Raw genomic sequence first — 19,512 nt, forward strand, 5'->3', positions numbered from 1 at the left:
GGGTTTTCTCCTGGTTCTCTGCTCAATGATCACTCCTCATGGTCTCAGAGAACCATACGGGGTACCAGAGTTTAAACCCAGGCTGGCCACATATCTCTATAGTCCCAGGTCTGTGTTCTTTGTAGCTTGTTCACAACTTGTTTCTGAAATGTAAAATGTTACTAATTTCCTGGGATATTCTGCTCAGATTTAGTTGAAAAACAAAAAACAAACAAACCAGGAACTTGCTGTAGTATTTTATCAAAATTTCCAACCATGAAACAGGGAGCTAATGTTCTGCAACTTTGTGCAAAGTATAAGCTACTTCATTTCTTTAGTTTTTGCATCTAAGGAATAGAAATAAATTATATTGATAAATAAATAAATATTCCTTATAGTGTTGCGAGGGCTGGAGCGATAGCACGGTGGGTAGGGCGTTTGCCTTGCATGCAGCCAACATGGTCAACCTGAGTTCGCTTCCTCCGCCCCTCTCAGAGAGCCCAGCAAGCTACCGAGAGTATCTCGCCCGCATGGCAAAGCCTGGCAAGCTACTCGTGGCATATTGGATATGCCAAACACAGTAACAACAAGTCTCACGATGGAGACGTTACTGGGCCCACTGGACCAAATCGATGAACAAGGGGCGGACAGTGACAGTGACAGATAGTGTTGTGAAGATTAACTGTCACCAGAATTTAAGCTCTTTCGACTGGGAGATATACAAAAAAGTTTTAGCTCTAATGATTATGGTGGGGAAGAATAACTGTCTTTCAAAACCAGGATCTCTGCAATCTCATTGAATTTTCATAACAATTGTTTTAAGTACTTGTAGTTAAGGCAATTGAGTTCTTCAAAGAGATAACTTGCTTCCCTAAAAGCATGTAAATAGCAAGTTTCAGAACAGTAGAAGATTCAAACCCGGTTGGCAGGATACCAAGGCTTCTAAGGCTCCCACATTCAGTGAACCCCTTTTTACTGGAACCTGGTTCCTCTAAAAGCTTCCACTGTTTTCCTATAGCTGTTCTAAAAGCTTCCACTGTTTCCTATAGCAGCCTGACTGGGGTTTTTTTGTTGTTGTTTTAAATTTCTGGTGAATTTCTCTATTTCTGATTTTTTTCTTTCAGGCACATATTCCCCTGCTAAACTCTCCTTCAGTATAACTTATTAGCTTTGGGGACACACCCCTGGCTAAGCCTGGGCTAACAGGACTGCCTCTTTCCACCCCTTCCCACCACTGTGGTTTCAAGTCTCCCTAAATGTCTCTATGTACTCCCTTTGCTTTTAGCCCTCACAGGGGCAGGAGGGACCAAGATTAGGTCCGGAACTCTTCAGTCCTGCTGTGACATAGCGAAGTCTTTGCGGAACGAACTTCTTTCCTCATAGGGTCTGTTGGCAGTAGCAGCAGCAGCAACAAAAATAGCAACAATACGGAATGGGAAAATGAAGAACTCTTGGTAAGATCTTGACCCTGGAAAGAGTGCTGAGAAGTGTGGACTGGGGTCGGAGGGGGTGGGAGGCGTCCTTAGAGTTGAGGGTACTTAGAGTTGAGGGTCCTTAGGACTGAGGGACTGTGCTGGTAGCGGTGATTGGAACATGGAAAGTGAGGGGAGAGGAGAAAGTGGAGACAGAGAGACAGAGACAGAGACAGAGACTGGGAGAGGAGCATGTGAAGAAAAGAGCAGATGCAAGTGACAACGATGAGACAGCAGTGAGACAAAAATAAGGAAGGACTTCAACACGGAAAAGCAGAAAAAGCAAAGATGAAAGAGAATAGAAACAAGGAGATAGAAGTAAGAACAGTGAGATGGGTAGAAAATGAAAAAGTGAGATTGAAAATTAGCAACATCATGATTGTTCAGAGTAGAAAGGGCTGAAACCCTGAAAATGTATTACATGTTTCAATAAGATTTCAAGGTCAAAATAAAAAAAAACAACTATATTGAGATATAATCACCTACATTAACTAGGTCTAACAGACTGATAAATATTGACATTGAATCTGAAGGAACTATTATGATCATCGTTTTACTTTTTTTTTTCAGGAAAATTCCAGTTTTCTTCTTTGTGTTCAGTTTCCTGGGATCATGGGCCTCTGCAACAGTTAAGCGTCGACCAAGTAAGAACCACAGTTTCTAGATTTTAAAATACAAAAAAATTGTTCACAGAAATGATCAGACAGCGCTGCAGCTAAGTGATGACTCTGAGACCCCCTTCCTTTGTGTAAGAAGCATCTAATTGCAGCCTAGAAATTTTCATCAAGTTGAAGGAATCACTCATTCTTCTAAAGAAATTTTTTTTCTTTCTGGTTACTCTTCCTTAAACTAGGATGCTAGCAATGTTCTAGTCAGGGATGTATTATGTATTCATTCAATGATATTCATCTTCTGTATTTTATTTAGGATTAGTGGTTCCCAACATTCCTCTAACTCCCTCCTCTGTTTGACAAAGATTCCCAAGCATTGCACTCCTGAGCAGTGTCATTGAACTGACTCACAGCTGGCTGTGGAATGTCTTAGGAGTTATAAACTGTGTGGTGCTTAAAGAATATTTTCTAGCACAAACCACCAGAATAGTGTGCAGCTCTGTTTCTAAAAGGAAAAAAGGTTCCTAACTTTCCCCAGAGGAAAAATTTTTCCATCACCAATGATGAAAGCAACTGTATGCAATGACTCTCTTGTCCTCAGAAGGAGAATAATATATAATCACGGTGTTATAGAGTTAAAGCTAAATCTATTACTTATCCACAAGCTCTTTTGTATACTTTTTTACCTTAAAGTGTTGCTTAGCTCTTTTTATTATTGTTATATGTATATCCTCACAGTCCAGTAGTGAATGAGAGGTCGGATGATATACTATCTCTTTTTCAGGGTTCCCTGTCAATTCAAATTCTAATGGTGGAAATGAACTTTGCCCAAAGATCAGGATAGGCCAAGACGACTTACCAGGTGAGTAGCAGTTTACTACTTTGAATTTTTTTAAATTATATATATATATATATATATATAATTTTAGAAGGTTGTGGAAAGGAATAAATCAAATCTCACTTTAATGTTTTTCTTTTGCATATCCTTTCTATAGGGTTTGATCTGATTTCTCAGTTCCAAGTAGATAAGGCAGCATCCAGAAGGGCAATCCAAAGGGTAGTTGGATCAACTTCATTACAAGTGGCTTATAAATTGGGAAACAATGTGGATTTCAGGATTCCAACCAGGTAATATAAAAAATGTTCTCTCTAATTATCTGCCCTCAAATGCGTTGTAATATAGAAAAAAGTCTAGAATATCAGAAAAACTTTGCATGTTGGATGTTTCTTGGATCCATATTTTATTTAAAAAGGAAAAGGTTTATCTACTTCTCTGTCTTCAGTGCCTGAATGTGTAAATATTCTTAATTTTCCACTATGTAATTTATTGTCCATTTCAGGAGGAAAAATCATGAAATAATTATACATTAATATTTGACATAGTCTAATTGCTTGTTCTCTGTTTTTCTGTAATTTGTCTGGTTTTGAGTGAAAGACCTCCTGTGAGAAGTGCCAGATGTTGAGCATGCATTTTACTAGGAACCTAGAAAACTTAAAAAAACTTTCATTGGTGCTGTTTAAGTGTTTTGGTGCTGAAAAAGAGGCCCACATCTAATGTTTGACTAGTGGCAGGAGTAAAACAAAAGGAAAACTAAAATGGTACTGACAGAAACAATGGTAGTGATATGCAAGAATAATAAAATTCAATTTTCTCTTTATCTCAGATAAGCCATTTGCTTTTTAATTTATTTGTGACTAAATCACTTTAGTGTACAAATGTGTTGTCCTATGCCACTGTTATGAATGAATTACTGGGCTTAGTTTTCACATCAACTTTTATGCAGCTGTTATGACTATTATGTGCTTTAATTCATTTTAAACGTAGAATTTTTTTGTGGCTGAAAAGGAAGAGAGCTTAGTATACAGTAAATCATGATTGATTATAATAGTAAAACTATATTAGGAAAAATATTTGAGCAAATAAAATTTTTAAAAGAATATTCAAAAATTACATGTTTATGACAATGAAAAATTTGTCCAAACTGAAATATTCTAAGCTGGAGCAATAACACAGTGGGTAGGGGGTTTGCCTTGCACGCGGCCAACATGGCCAACTCTGTCCCTCTCGGAGAGCCCGAAACTACCGAGAGTATGTCGCCCTCACAGCAAAGCCTGGCAAGCTACCTGTGACGTATTCGATATGCCAAACACAGTAATAAGTCTTACAATGTTACTGGGCCTGCTTGAGCAAATCGATGAAGAATGGGAGGACAGTGACAGTGAAATATTCTGGTAAAATACTAGTTTGCATCTATAAAATTTATGTTTTGACATGATATTGGAGTGATAGCACAGCGGGCAGGGCGTTCGCCTTACAAGTGGCCAACATGGCCGACCCGAGTTCGATTCCTCCGCCCCTCTCGGAGAGCCCGGCAAGCTACCGAGAGTATTCGATATGCCAGACACAGTAACAACAAAGTCTCCAATGGAGACGTTACTGGGCCCGCTCGAGCAAATCGACGATCAACGAGAGGGCCTTTACTTACTTTACTTATTGTTTTATAAATAAGTAATGCCATATAATATAATTTTTTTCTATATTTATTAACATTATATCTCATCATCATCACAACACCATCGTGAGGACATAGTATCTATATTTTATAGAGGAAGAAATGGAGATCATAAAATTTTAGTTCATTACATAAAGTCACAGGTTTGAGAGGAAGTTGAAGGATTGAAACCCAGACTGAATTGTTCCACAGACTGTTATCCTAACCTATATCTCATAATATGACTCAGGAAATTCAGTCATATTTGTAACTTTCTTATATTTTCTTTTCACTGTACAGAGGTACTTGTTGCATTAAAAAGATTATTTTCATTTCTTTAATAAATAATTTAACATTACACAAAATAGCTTCATCAGTGTTAAGATGTTGTAATTTTTGTCTTCTATAATTGAAGGTTCAATTATCGATTCTCATTTACTCTTAAATTCGGAAATTGTCCGCCTCCTTCCAGCTCATCTTTGTTGATTCTTTCTTTAGAGTTATCACAAATTCCCCAGGCTGTATAGTCAAATGGCCCATATTCTCTAGCTCTTTGACTCCTTATCCCCCAAAAGACTAGATTCTATTGTTTTACTAGCAAATTTTATTAAGAGATGGGAAAAGTATGAAGGGATTGAGAGTAACTAATTGGAGAAAGATATAGATAGAGTAGAAGAAAAAAACAGAGAGCAGAGAGAGTCTCCAATAGGTAGTAAAATATACTCTGGGGCATTGTAACTTAAACTTTGCCAGCACCCTCCAGTGAAAATTAGTAATAAGGCCAAAAGATAGTACAAGCAGTAAGTTGCTTGCCTTGTACAAGGCTGACCTAAGTTCTATACCAGATATCACATATGTTCCCCTGAGCCTCATCAAGAGTGACTGCTGAAGGTAGAGCCAGGAGTAAGTCTGAAGCACAATTGAGTCTGGCCCAAAGACCCAGAATAAAATAACAGTAATAGTAATAATTATGTCTTAGAGTTATAATGAAGAGTCAGTGTTAAAGAGTAGAGAAGTTTTGACTAGTGGCTGGAAGAGAGTGGTGTTCTCTACTGTAAGTAGTGGAGAAACAGGAGACTTTATACCCAAAGTCGCCTTTTCTTTTTAGTTAATTCTTTCTTTTAAGTTGTTCTCCAAGTCATACAATTCAAAAGACAGATGGCAAGAAAGTCAGGGACTGGAATTGCTCCCAGACCATTTTGAGAGAACAAGTCTTAGAATAAAGGGATTTTCTTTTATTTATGTATTTATTTCATTGAATCACCATAAGATACACAGTTCCAAACTTGTTCATGATTGGGTTTTAGTCATACAATGTTCTAATACCTGTCCCTCCACCAGTGTACATTTTCTGCCACCAATGTCCCTTTTCTCTTGCACTCTCTCTCTACCTCCCTCTCTTCATCTCTCTCTCTTTTTTCTCTCTCTCTCTCTCTCTTTCTCTCACAAAGGATTATTCTATCTTGAAGAAAAAAAGGCTTTGAGAGAGAAAAGAAACAGTCAATAGGTTCTCCTTCGGAGAAAAAGGTGATTATGGCATATAGAACTAATATGTTAATCATAATTTTTTGTTATTTATGTTTATATTTTAGAAAGACTGACACATATTTTTGCTGGTTATTATTTATTTTATACAAAATGTTTTCAACTCTTGCTTACAAACACGTGTATATTGGTATAACATACACATTCTTAACTTTTCTTTGGGCTAAGGTCATAAAAACAAATGTTTCAAGGTCCAAAGACTTCTTATCTTTTATTCAAACCCTTATGGGTCTTTTTTAAAGGTACTCTGTGCAGATTGTAACATAATGAAATAAATCATTTATAGATCCAGCTTCTTTTAAATTATGCATGCTGTCAAGTTTACTTATCACTATGCATACCGTATTTGCAAGAACAGAATCTTAGGTGTGCAGAAAAGGAAATGAGACTGACTATTATATAAAATAGACTTTAGAGGACTTTTAAATGATCTTAGATTTATATAAATACATAAGTATTTTCTTAACTTTTTAAGTACATAAATGAATTTTCTCCTTTTACCGTATTGGTTTACTATATTACCCCAGTTTGAAAGACCAGTAGCATGATAACATTGATTTTATTTCAATACAAACATACAATCTTTATATATATGGAAAAATAGATATAAAAACCCTTGGTTTAACTGTGTTAAATTATGAATTGATTTTTTAGCACCCATAGCTTTCATCCTAAACTTGAAGTTTCTGTCACTATATAACCAAGTCAGAGAGGAATGGGACTTGATGTACTATTCTGTCTTCGACATAATGTATTTAGTCATTTACTTAGAGGTAAAGATAGGATGAAGCACAAATGAAAAATAGGGTTTTTTTCCCCTAAGGACTGATGATGAAATTCTGTAGCCTTGCTCAGTATAGCTATAAACAAGTATATTAATAACTACAATAGCTTATTTAAGTATACTACAAATACTGGATAGAAAATATTGCATTAAGGAAGGGGAAAAAACAGGCTTTAGGATTTATTGTCCTTCTATAATATCCTCATACCTGAGTAATACTTATCTTGAACAAGTATTTCTTGTCCTTTAAGCAGCTATATAAATCCAGATCATTAATCTAAAAAGTACTGCAAAGAACGTTTTAAATTTATTTTTTGACTACACCTGCAGTTCTAGGGCTTACACCTGGCTCAGAACTCAGGCATCACTCCTGCTGGAGCTCAGGGTGATGCCAGGGATCAAACCCGAGTTCGCCACAGCAAGGCAAGCACCTACCTGCTGTACTGTCTGTATCTCTGGTACCCAGTGTAGATATTTGTAATTGACATTTGTAATTGACTTGTCAAGTTTCAACATTGAGTATAACGTTTTACAATTTTTTGACACATCTAGCAGTGCTCAGGGATTACTCTTGACAGTGTTTGGGGACCCATATGTCCTGGATTAGAACGGGACCATATGGGACCATAACACCTGGATTAGAACGGGGATGGCCAGTGTGTTAAGTCAAGAGCTTTAACTCCTATACTATCTCTCTGGCCTTTTAAAACTTGTGTGCAATTTTAAATTAATTGATTTCAGTTAAATGAGATACAAAAACTTCCATAGGGCTTTATAATTATAAAATAGGCAATACACTATATTGACACAGGTGAATCTTAGTTTGATACATTTCAGAAAATCTAAAGTCAAAGGAAAGGTGATAAAAAAAGAATAATTATAAACAAATATTTAAATATATGTTGTAGTTATCTCTAGTCTGAGAAAGAAATTCTTGTTCTTGTGTATACTTTTTCCTTTTTCATTTCAAACTTAATTATTTAAATTTACAAGTTAAAACTGCCTATATGTTTGGAATATAGAAAAGACATCTTAGTGAATTGAAAGCTTTTCAGCAATAATATATGAATTGAAAGCTTTTCAGCAATAATTTTCACCAGTATGCATAGTGACAAAGGAATTCACCCACTTATAAATAAAACCCAAAGTCATATTAGAAAAGAAGTATTTAATAATAAAAGAGTACACAGGAAAATTTTTACATATTTATTATAAGAAATGATATGGCTTATGGTTCAGGCCAGAATATAGAAAATATTAGCAATTTAAGTCCTGTCTGTCTGTCCTGTCTGTCCTCCCGTTGTTCATTGATTTGCTCAAGCGGGCACCAGTAACATCTCCATTTTGAGATTTGTTGTTACTGTTTTTTGCGTATTTGAATATGCCATAAGGAGCTTGCCAGGCTTTGCTGTGCGGGCAGTATACTCTCGGTAGCTTGCCAGGCTCTCCAAGAGGGGTGGAGGAACCGAACCCAAGGCAAACGCCCTACCTGCTATGCTGTTGCTCCAGCTCTAGCAACTTAAGTAGTTTTGCTTATTGAGAAATTTTTAGTTTAGAGATTTTGGTCTCCATGTATCTTAATGCAATTGACAATGTCAATGGAATAAATTTATGCTATTCAGTTTTGCTCATAGCCAATTCATTCAGTATCCCTTTAGATATTTTTCTTGATTTTCTTTTCTTCTTCACATGAACGGAGATAAATAATAGAAGTTTGACTTGGAGTAAGCTTATTTGGTGCTGATCTACAACAGTTCCCAGAAACATCAAGTGTTATTTAGCAAACGAAATTCATTGCCATCTAGTTTTGTTTTTCTATTTTATTTATATTTTAAAATTTTTATTAGGATACCGTGATTTATAAGTGCTTCTAACAGAGTTGTTTCAGGCATGCAGTGTTCTAACACCAATTCTCCCACAAGTGATCCATTCTTACTTGATAAGGATTTTCACTGTGATTAGGCAAAGGAGTAAGATAACCTTTGAGCTCCTGCCATATGTTTTTGCTTAATATGTCCTGATTTCCTTAGAGTTCAGTCTTCTTTTTTTAAATTTATTTATTTATAAATTCATTTATTGAATCACTGTGAAAACAGTTACAAAACTTTCAGGTTTAAGTCTCGGTCATACAATGATAAAACATCTGTCCCTTCACCAGTGTACATTTTCCACCACCAAAAAACCCAGTATCCCCCCCACCACCACACCCCTTTCCCCTACCTGTGGGGCAGATGATTTACACATTATTCTCTCTCTAATTTGGTTACATTCAATATTTTGACAACAGACCCACCATTATTATTTGGGATTTCCCCCCAACACTCAGACCAGCCAAAAAGCCAATATTAGACAATTTGTTTTCTATTGCTGATTATGACTACTATATGATGTCTGGAATTCTGAAATCTTAATAATTAGATCTGGAGGGATTCCTGCCAGAAGTCACTGGGTTCTCAGTTTCGCTTGTGTTTCTTTGGGATCATGACTGTTAAGCAGCTTGATCAGTAGCCGGAGGGACCGTTTGTGGATGGCGACTTGGGGTCTTGTTGGGGCCAGGGAGGTTAAGGGCTGGCACCAACCCCATCCCATGAGGCCCTACGTGTCTTATCTTTGGTGGCCCATATCTGACTGTCCAATGACCTCTGGAAGATGGAGGTCACCAAGCTGCCAGGGGGAATAGGCAGAGGGCCAGCACATTTTCCCACCTGGGATGGCCCTGCACCAGCAACCTAATGTGAAGTCCAGGCACATTTCTGCCAAAAGCCGCTGGGTTCCGAGTTTCACTTGTGTGTCTCTCGGTTCATGGCTCTTAAGCAGCTTGATCAGTAGCTGCAGGGACCATTCGTGGGCGGTAACTCGGGGTCTCATTGGGGTGGGGGAGGTCTAGTTTTCTGCTTTTAGCAGAATGAATTCAGTGGAAGTGGACTCAGGTAGTTGACACAATTCCAGATCATAGGAACAACCTACGCTGGAGATGACAGGAAAACTGCTGGTCTCATGCTGCATTTTAAGCAATAAAGGAAGTAGCAATGACACAGTTAGTAGACTGGTAGAAAAACACCTGGGTTGGAGAAGAAAGAAAAAAGTGGTTACCTCTCCCTTGTCAGACATCTAATGAGAAGCAACCAGCTGCTTCTTTACCAGTGTGATCATGCTTTCGAAAAGATAAACATCTGTGAAAGCTTCCACAACTTTGTAACTACTGGTTCTGAAAATGTTTCTGTGGATTGGGTATAATTGCGAAGGGCAGAAATCAAGCAAATATAGAAACAGCAGACCTAACAACATGTTACGTTAAAATCAAAAATTTTAAAGCAGTTTTAATTAAATAGTTAAGCTAGCAGAACCGATTTGGATTCTGAATCATCTCCTCTTTCATTTGTGGAGGAAATGTTGCCAAGAACTTTGCAAGAATGTGTTTTTTGGCTGGGATGAAGTTACTGAACAGTAGCCTTTTAGGTAGCATGAATAGTAATACTGTTAGGTTTAGGATTGCAAACCGTAACTGTCAACTATGGAAAGAGGGTTTTAAATTAGTGTGTATTAAGATGGGTCATTAATGTACATGAATGATTAAATTGTGAAGGTCTTTACGAACAGTCATGAAAGGACAAATAGCACATAGTTTTCACACTGTAGCTTTTCTGTAGGTCAGAAACTGAAAATAACTTAATATGGAAGCATGATAATAAACGAGGACACAGATTTATATTTACTTTAAAATTTTTTTACTTAGGCATTTATATCCCAACGGACTGCCTGAAGAATACTCCTTTTTAACCACTTTTCGGATGACAGGAAGCACACTTGAAAAGAACTGGAACATTTGGCAGATTCAGGATTCCTTTGGGAAGGAGCAAGTTGGCGTGAAGATTAATGGCCAAACAAAATCTGTTGCATTTTCATACAAGGGATTGGATGGGAGTCTTCAAACCGCAGCCTTTTCAAAATTTCCCTCCTTGTTTGATTCTCAGTGGCATAAGATCATGATTGGTGTGGAAAGGAGTAGTGCTACTCTATTTGTTGACTGCAAGAGAATTGAATCCTTACCTATAAAGCCAAGAGGCAAAATAGATTTTGATGGCTTTGCTGTGCTTGGAAAACTTGTGGAAAATCCTCAAGTTTCTGTTCCGGTAAGTATAAAAGCATGTATCATGGTTAATTAAGACAAAAGTCAGATTACTAAAAATTAACACCTTAAATATCTTTCATCATCAGCTAAATATCTTGAGCAATGAATAGTTATTCATTTTTTAAAACTTATTCAATATTTTAATACATTTAAAAAAATTCTTTTGGTGGGCCAGATATTATAGGGATTAAGGCACTTGTCTTGCAAACAGTTGATCCCAATTTAATCCTCAGCATCATACCTAGCCTTCCTAAGCACCACCAGGAGAGATATTTGAGTAAAAAGTCAGGACTAAGTCCTGGACATCACTGGGTATGACCCAGACAAAAGTGATAATTATGCTTAATTTCAATGCCTTGAGTGTCTAGTTGGGTCAGACTATTTACCAGATGAACGGGAAGTCAGAGGAGTTAAATAAATAGCATCTGATCTTGAAGAATAGATGCCATTGGGCTACACTAGCACGCGACAGGGACAAATGGAGACATTACTGGCGCCCGCTCAAGCAAATCGACGATTAACGGGAAGTTAAGTGATAAGTGATTAAGTGACCTTGAAGAATGTACAAGCATGCTCGGAAGTTACTCATGCCCATCTGATGTACTTAAAATTCTTCTAAGGCAACTTATAAAACTCTATACTGGTGTGTCGATATTGAGGACAAATAACTAATGGTATTTCAGAGGGGCTGGAGCGATAGCACAGCGATAAGGCGTTTGCCTTGCACGCAGCCAACATGGCCGACCCGAGTTCGATTCCTCCGCCCCTCTCGGAGAGCCCGGCAAGCTACCGAGAGTATCTCGCCTGCACGGCAGAGCCTGGCAAGCTACCCGTGATGTATTCGATATGCCAAACACAGTAACAACAAAGCCTCCAATGGAGACGTTACTGGGCCCGCTCGAGCAAATCGATGAACAACGGGAGGACAGGACAGTGAATATTTCAGAAGTTGGGACTAAAGATTCAGTTAAGAATAGCATGTCAAGAATTCCATACTTCTAAGGAACAATGAACCTTGAAAAGGTAGGACTTAAATTGGCAAAAGAAGTGAGAATGTGTGTGTGTGTGTGTGTGTGTGTGTGTGCGTGTGTGTATCTTGAGGAACTTTTAAGCAGTGATGGTGGATCTTGGAAGTTACTCCTACTGTTAATTGACCTATTGCATCAGAAGGTTCAATGCTCAATGTGAGTGGGGGTGGGAGGGTGCTATGGACCATTAAGGGCAACTTCAGTGGTACTCAAGGACCTAGGGCCACACCCAACAGTGCCTCATGGGCAAATGGTGGTGCCAGGCTTTGAACTTGGGTTATTAGGCACACAAGACATGTACTCCTGACCGTTGCATTATCTTCCCAGTGAAACAAATTGATTTCTACCTGATTGAAAAACATTAAGGGAAAAACAAGTAGAAAATAAATGGGCTACATTCAAAAGCCTGGAGCCTGGTTGGTTAGGATGAAATGTGCATGTGACAATGTGTGTGTTTGTGTCTTGCATGTAAAAAATACAATGTGTGTGTTTGTGTCTTGCATGTAAAAAATAAAGGATATTCGAGGTTTGTTCACAAATTTAGAAATACCTGGGTAGAGAGGTAAGGAATTATATAATGATAACAATTGAACTAACCAGTGTCATATAGTTCTATTTTGAATAGTTAAACCCTTATTGAATAATCCTTTAAAATACATTTTAATTGCTATGACAGGAATTTTAAATATGTACCATAGAGAAAGAGTGTTCTTTGGTGATGGGGGTGGGGAACAAAAGAATTTAGAGTTCAATAAATAAAATATTGAAACTAACATATCTTCCTCTCTTGTATGGAGCTCTTAAATTCTAGTCACATACTCATATCATGGAGTGTAGCAGGAGGATACAATGATTTTGAATTGTTTCTGTGCAGTTTTCCAAAGGAAAAGAAAAGGTTATCCAGCATTTCAGTAATGGAATTGTTCAAATAACTTGTTTTCAAGGGAAGAATTGTGATTAGTGTGAAGGGTAGTGTGAAATTTCTATATTCTGTGATGGACAGGAAGCAATTTGTAACTGCCACATTGCTGCTCTGGCTTGTAGACACTTGAGAAAGTATTTCTTCAACTAATGAGTTATCACACCTCAAGGGGCTGGGTTAGAAAGCCAATGGGACCACTGCTGTGCCATCTTAAAATTTTTTGCAGCAATGGCATTGGGATGGTTTTCAGACAACATTGAGCATCAGCAATATGATTGGTATCATTTCTGGGCCATGATTAAAGGGGAGAAAACCTTAGTGGACTTTCTGCAGTGTGATGAATATCAATCAAGTACTTGATAGAATTGAATGCCAATTGAATATTAATCAATAAATTACAAAATTATTTATTGATTTATCAGTTTTGTAAAACATTCCTAGCAATTATAATTCTAAATTCTAGATATTAGGATGCTTTTACATAGGTTACCAGAGTGTTCAACTACTACCAACATTATTTCATTATATTTTATGACATTCCAAATTATACCAGATCATATCTTATTATATCAGTGATGTAACTGTTTGTAGGTTTACTGTCAAGTGTAGTGTTACCTCACCATGGAGACAAGTTAGGATCAGTTATCTTCTACCCACATGCAGAAATAAAGAATTAGCAGATGGTGCTAGATTTTACCTCTGGTTACCCAAGGAACTTGGTAGCCATTACATCAATGTTTTAAAGTTTTAAAAGCAGACATGAATATTTTTAAAAACATGCATGAATATTTTTATCTTTTGTACAGAATTCTGACATCTCCATGAAGAAATTTAAAAGAAAGATGAGCCTAAATTTTTATTAATTTTCATTTGATAATATGGTGGTGGTGACATTACTAAAATGGATCAAAGTCATAGACCTTGCCCTCCACCCAAATGCTACTTGCATTCAAAAGTGACAATGATAACGTCAAATTAAAACTTGTTATTAAAATGTAGTTCACAATTTTCACCCTGTGTAAATAAAAGAAAACCCACTTTAGCTTTTGTTTCAGCATCTACATATGCTTAATATACTAATTTAAAGTTTCCAAGATGCTTTTATTCCCATTAACTTATTTCATCTTTGCAAGAATTTTCAAAGATAGTAGGATTCTCCAAAATTACCTCAGGGAGATTTCTTGACTTGTAGAAAACTGTTAGGAATGCAATTTCTCATTTACCTTTTTTTCTTTCACTCTGTGATGCTATTTATCTTTCATTTGAGGACACACTCACATAGCTTTCTTTAGAAGGCATTCCATCATTTTAATTCTGGAGTTCATTTTTAGAACTTATTTTGTAGGACAGCAAAAAATTATTTTTAAGGATGGAAAATGGTACAGTATAGAACATGTCCCACCCCCAAACATTAATTCTGAATGTTTATTAATTTATTAGTTTTCATTGTACTTGGATTCTGGATTTGCAGAGTGAAATCACGAAGCTTGTCTTCTTGAGACTTTTGTGGGTCGAGAATTTCAATAAGGACAATAGACCATGACAAGGACCATGGCAGTGGCTGGTAACACATGGAGAAAGCTCCTCCTCAGATCAGGGCAATGAGATTTGAGAGTGGAGTTCAGGGGTGTTTCTTAAAGGATCTTATGTCTGTGAGGAATGAGTAAGAAGAATTAAAGACAAGTGTTCTAGACATAGTTGCCCCAATTTGGGCATTCTCATCTTTATCAACTATCTCTGTTTCAAGTTTTAGCATATATATATATATATATATATATATATATTTATAGGCTGGAGTGATAGCACAACTGGTAGGGCATTTGCCTTGCATGCTGCTGACCAGGGCTCAATTCCTCTGTCCCTCTCAGAGAGCCCAGCAAGCTAGCTACTTAGAGTATCCCACCCATATGGCAGAGCCTGGCAAGCTCCCCATGGTGTTTTCAGTATGCCAAAAACAGTAACAACAAGTCTCACTTTGTGTTCCTGGAGTGAGCAGGCACCATTGGGCTACACTAACATGTGCCAGGGACAAATGGAGATGTTACTGGTTCCCACTTGAGCAAATTTATGAACAATGAGACGGCAGTGCTATAGTGCTATATATGTATATATGTCTGTCTGTATATACATATGCATATATAATAATAGTCAAATTCTCATACACGTTTCCAGATAAAGCCTTAATGACCACAGTTGTCCATATGTCTTTGTTTTCATTTTATTGTCTGTCATCTCATCCATCTGGTTGAGATGTGAATTTGTGGGCAATTACGGAAGGCCTACAGTACCTGCCTATCTCTTAGAAATCCATGAGTTGTGGGCTTTAGTTATTGTGGAAGGAAGAAGATACTTATAGAGCAACCCTTCTATCAGTTTGGAGACTGGAAATATTCACTATCACTGTGTGAGAAATTTTAAATGAAAATAAAAGGTGTCAATAATGTAAAAATAGTCAGAACAATACATTGTTCTGTTTTTTTAAAATTAAATTAGATTAATTCTAATCCGAGGCATTTATATTAGTTAAATACTTATTCTTCGAGATCAAGACTTGTGTATCTTGAGTAAATAAATAACATAAACTTCCCGTTTAAGGTATAAAATGGTAGCCTGAGGAACTGTATGATTAAAAAATATGCGTCTGAACACAGCATTTGATGGAACACTAATATTGAAAGACTTCTTTATGCTGTACTTGTTTGTGCTTTTCCCCAATCTAGTCTATCTTTTTGTCTCTTTCCTTTGTCTAAATTGGAAAAGGAAAGCAATTTCAAGGTTTTCATAAGACTTTCAATATAGCTTCTCTCATGGTTTAGATTCAAACACCTTCTCATCATTCATGGTTATTTAGTGTGCTCGAGTATTTGATATTTTTTCCCAGTGTACTGCTATAATACATTGTTAGTTTGATTTTAAAGCAATAAATTCCATATTTTCTATTCTCCTTTGTGCCCATATTTTAAGATGGTGCCATTTATCCCCCTGCAAAGCTTGGTTTTCTGGCAGCCTACCATAAAAACATGTTATTTTATGACAGGTTCTTTATTGTTTGTTGTCAGCATGATTGCCTAGGAGAGTTATTTGGTACAGCTCTATTAGAAAACAAAGTTACCCTTTCTCCCTTTTTAGATATACTCTGGGGGGTTAGGTTTGTTTGAGGGAGGATAAAAGTTTATATAGCTTTACAAACACATGATTTAAACCTTTTTCTTTTTCACATATATATATATTCCAAGCAAACCAATGTGGAACATGATTATTCAGACAACTCTGATGTTTTAAAATGTCTATTTAGGGGGCTGGAGAGATAGCACAGCGGGTAGGGCATTTGCCTTGCACGTGACCGACCCGGGTTTGATTCCCAGCATCCCATATGGTCCTCTGAGCACCGCCAGGAGTAACTTCGGAGTGCAGAGCCAGGAGTAACCCCTGTGCATCGCCAGGTGTGACCTAAAAAGAAAAAAATCTGTTTAAAGTGTCTGCTCTATGATACGTAGACAGGAAAACCAAGTGAGAGAAAATTGAAAGAATATCAGAACTATTGATGAAGAAGCTCTCTGTCCCTTTGTTATTATTAAATCACATCAACTTTCGAATGTAAAAATTATGAAAGTTTCATAAATGATATGGTGGAAAAATTGATGATGAGGTTGTGATTTATATTATATCATCTAGTTGAAAGATATTATAGGAATGTTATGATTGTAGAGTTTAAGAAATATATACCATCTATTTCTTAATAGATCAAACTGGGCTTGGTTCCCCGGAACCAAATGTGGTCTCCTGAGTCCTCCAGGAGTGATTCCTGAATGCAGAGATAGGAGTAAGTCCTGAGAACTGCCACATGTGACCCAAAACCCAATTTTTTTTGTTTGGTTATGAAACTAATAAGAGAGAAAGATAACACCAGTAGTTTGGGCATGTGTCATTGAAAGTATGTGTTGTTATATACTGAAAAGGAAGGACTAAGAAGAGTAGGTCTAAGTAAGAATACTATGAAGATGTTAAGCAAATTCAAGAAATTTCTGGAAGCAGGCCAGCTGGGAATAGAAAATTCAGTGAGTTGACAACTATATTTTATATGATTTGTATATATTGTATAATACTATGTATGATATCATAGTGAAATACAATGAAACCACTGAGAAGTAAATATAATAGAAATAACTTAGAACTGAATCCTGAAACAACCACTATTTTGAGGTTGTTGAGATGAGGACATTTAAGATAAAGAGAATTAAAATACTTGGGATATAAGAGAGAAGTGGGGAGTTATAGTCCTCTGAAAGTTAAGGGAAACAGTGTTTTAAGAAGGACTAGACCACTCACTTGAACTCTACAGATAGACCAGCAAGATGGGACTTAGATCTGATTATTGTAGTTATAAAAATTAAGAGTTATCTTGAGAAGAGACTCATTGGAGTATTTGGGAGTGAAAGCCAAGTTGGAAAGGGTTTGAGAGAAAACAGAAAGAAGATGACAACTTCTTGGAGTTCTGTAGAGAGCAGAAAACAGACTGGCAGTGGAAGAGGGATGAAACAAAAGGACAGAATTTTTAAAATTTGGCATATAGAGGCTGAAGACATAGTTCCGAGGGCAGCTGCTTGCTTTGCAAATTGTTAACCTGGGGTTCAATCCCTTCAGGATTCCCAAGCACCACTAGAAGTGATCCCTGAGCCTGTCAGAGCTAGGAGTAAGCCCAGAGCATTGATGGGTGTGGCCCCCCTCCGATCATGATCACGACCATCCTGTTATTCATCGATTGCCTCTAGCAGGCCCCGGTAACGTCTCCTTTGTCCTAGCCCTGAGATTTTTTTTTTTAAAGTGCCATATTCAAGTTTCTTTCAGAGTTAGGAGAATGAGACCCATCATTGTTACTGGTATTTGGCATATTGGGTATACCACGGGGAGTTTGCCAGACTCTGCCGCGTGGCAAGTTACATTCAGTAGCCTGACAGTTTGTCCAAAGTAGGAATGAGATAATAAGATGTCGCGTGGCCGCAAATGAGGCCACGCGCTTCCAGGATCTGGGTTTTATAGTCTCTGGGTCTTGGCCGTTGATGGGATTGCACGGCACCAGGGGGCCAGTTGGTGGGTATGACCCCTGCCTACGGGAATTTGGAAGATCTGGGTGGAGGATGCTCCACCCCCCTCCACTCCTCAAGAAATTATTCAGCATGTCTCATGACAGTTTAACATTTCCTGAAGCCCTACAACAGGGATTCCTAAAGGGATTCCTTCAAGGGATGCCTAAAATACCCTTTTACTTTATGCCCCCTTTCCTCTTCCTTATCCCTATTGCATAAAAAGCTTTGATGACAATCCAATGATTCATGTTTTAATATTAAAATCTTTTAGTTTAAAGGTTTTTTTTACCACTGTGAATATGGTCTCTTCTTATAGCTCACTTGCCTCCCTTGTGCCCTATTTTTTTTTTTTTGTTACCTCCTCACTTCAGAAGTCTAAACTTTACCTTCTTATCTCTACTTACACAAATTCTATTTGTTCTTGGGGCCTCACCTCATGTTGCATGTTATATGATCTCCTATTTGTGATCTTAAAAACATCATTTTCATCTCTACTGTGATAGAATTTCCTATATAATAAGCACTTTTATACTTCCCAAATGTCCCATAATATCCATCTCAAAACACTTGAATGTGTTACGTGTAGAGATGTTGAACCAAAAAAAAAAATTAAAGTGAGAACATTCTAAACGTATTAATTCCCGGTCTATTCTGTTTCCCCTCTCTATTCTGCTTCCACCCTTGGTTGATATGGTTGAGTATCATTTATTCAAATTTAATTGTATTCTTTGTAACGCAGGGCTGGAGAAATAGCACAGCGGTAGGGCATTTGCCTTGCACACAGCTGGCTCGCCGACCTGGGTTCGATTCCTCTGCTCCTCTCGGAGAGCCCGGCAAGCTACTGAGAGTATCTCGCCCACAAGGCAAAGCCTGGCAAGCTATCCATGACATATTCCATATGCCAAACACAGTAACAAGAAGTCTCACAATGGAGATGTTACTGGGCCCACTTGAGCAAATCGATGAACAATGGGAGGACAGTGCTACAGTGCTTTGTAGAGCATAGTCTACCTTCCCCTAGAGCTGGGGAATTTCTGATTCTAAGGGAGAGGAGAGCCTTTTCCTCAGTCTTTCTTCCAGTGGTAGAAACCAATATTTTATTATTGTTATTTTGTTTTTTAGCCATACTTGATGGTGTTCAGGGGCTACTCTTAACTCCATGCTTACATGTAGTTTCTGATGGTGATGGGGGGACCATGCAGTGCAGGGAATTGAATTCAGGATTCCCACATGCAAAGAATGTTTAACCTGTTGAGCTATCTCTTCAGGTCTTAGGAAACAATATTTTATGTTACGTTAAAAAGAAAGATAGCGTGTCAATTCAGGTATTTCTTTAAGCTTTTGTTGTCACTAAGTAGACAAAAAAAGTAAAGAAATATTTCCCCTGTTAAAAAAGTTTATTTTTGAAGAACTTGCTTTTTGGCATTTTATACTTGTAGAAATTAATCACAGTTCAGCTT

General features: G+C 37.4%; 1 protein-coding gene across 1 annotated transcript in view; it reads left to right on the forward strand.

Annotated features, from left to right (window-relative positions):
• The first annotated feature begins 1,396 nt into the window (after positions 1 to 1,396).
• Positions 1,397 to 19,512, forward strand: part of COL9A1 (collagen type IX alpha 1 chain) — a 104,171-nt gene continuing 86,055 nt past the window's right edge. Inside the window, exons 1-5 of the mRNA XM_056109616.1 lie at positions 1,397 to 1,433; positions 2,022 to 2,095; positions 2,847 to 2,924; positions 3,058 to 3,190; positions 10,620 to 11,016. Of these exons, the coding sequence (XP_055965591.1) occupies positions 1,420 to 1,433; positions 2,022 to 2,095; positions 2,847 to 2,924; positions 3,058 to 3,190; positions 10,620 to 11,016 (696 nt within the window). The 5' untranslated portion in view covers positions 1,397 to 1,419. The remainder of the gene's footprint in view (positions 1,434 to 2,021; positions 2,096 to 2,846; positions 2,925 to 3,057; positions 3,191 to 10,619; positions 11,017 to 19,512) is intronic.

The sequence above is a fragment of the Sorex fumeus genome, unplaced genomic scaffold (genome assembly GCF_029834395.1).
Source record: "Sorex fumeus unplaced genomic scaffold, SorFum_2.1 ptg000008l, whole genome shotgun sequence".
In the NCBI taxonomy this organism is placed as follows: domain Eukaryota; kingdom Metazoa; phylum Chordata; class Mammalia; order Eulipotyphla; family Soricidae; genus Sorex; species Sorex fumeus.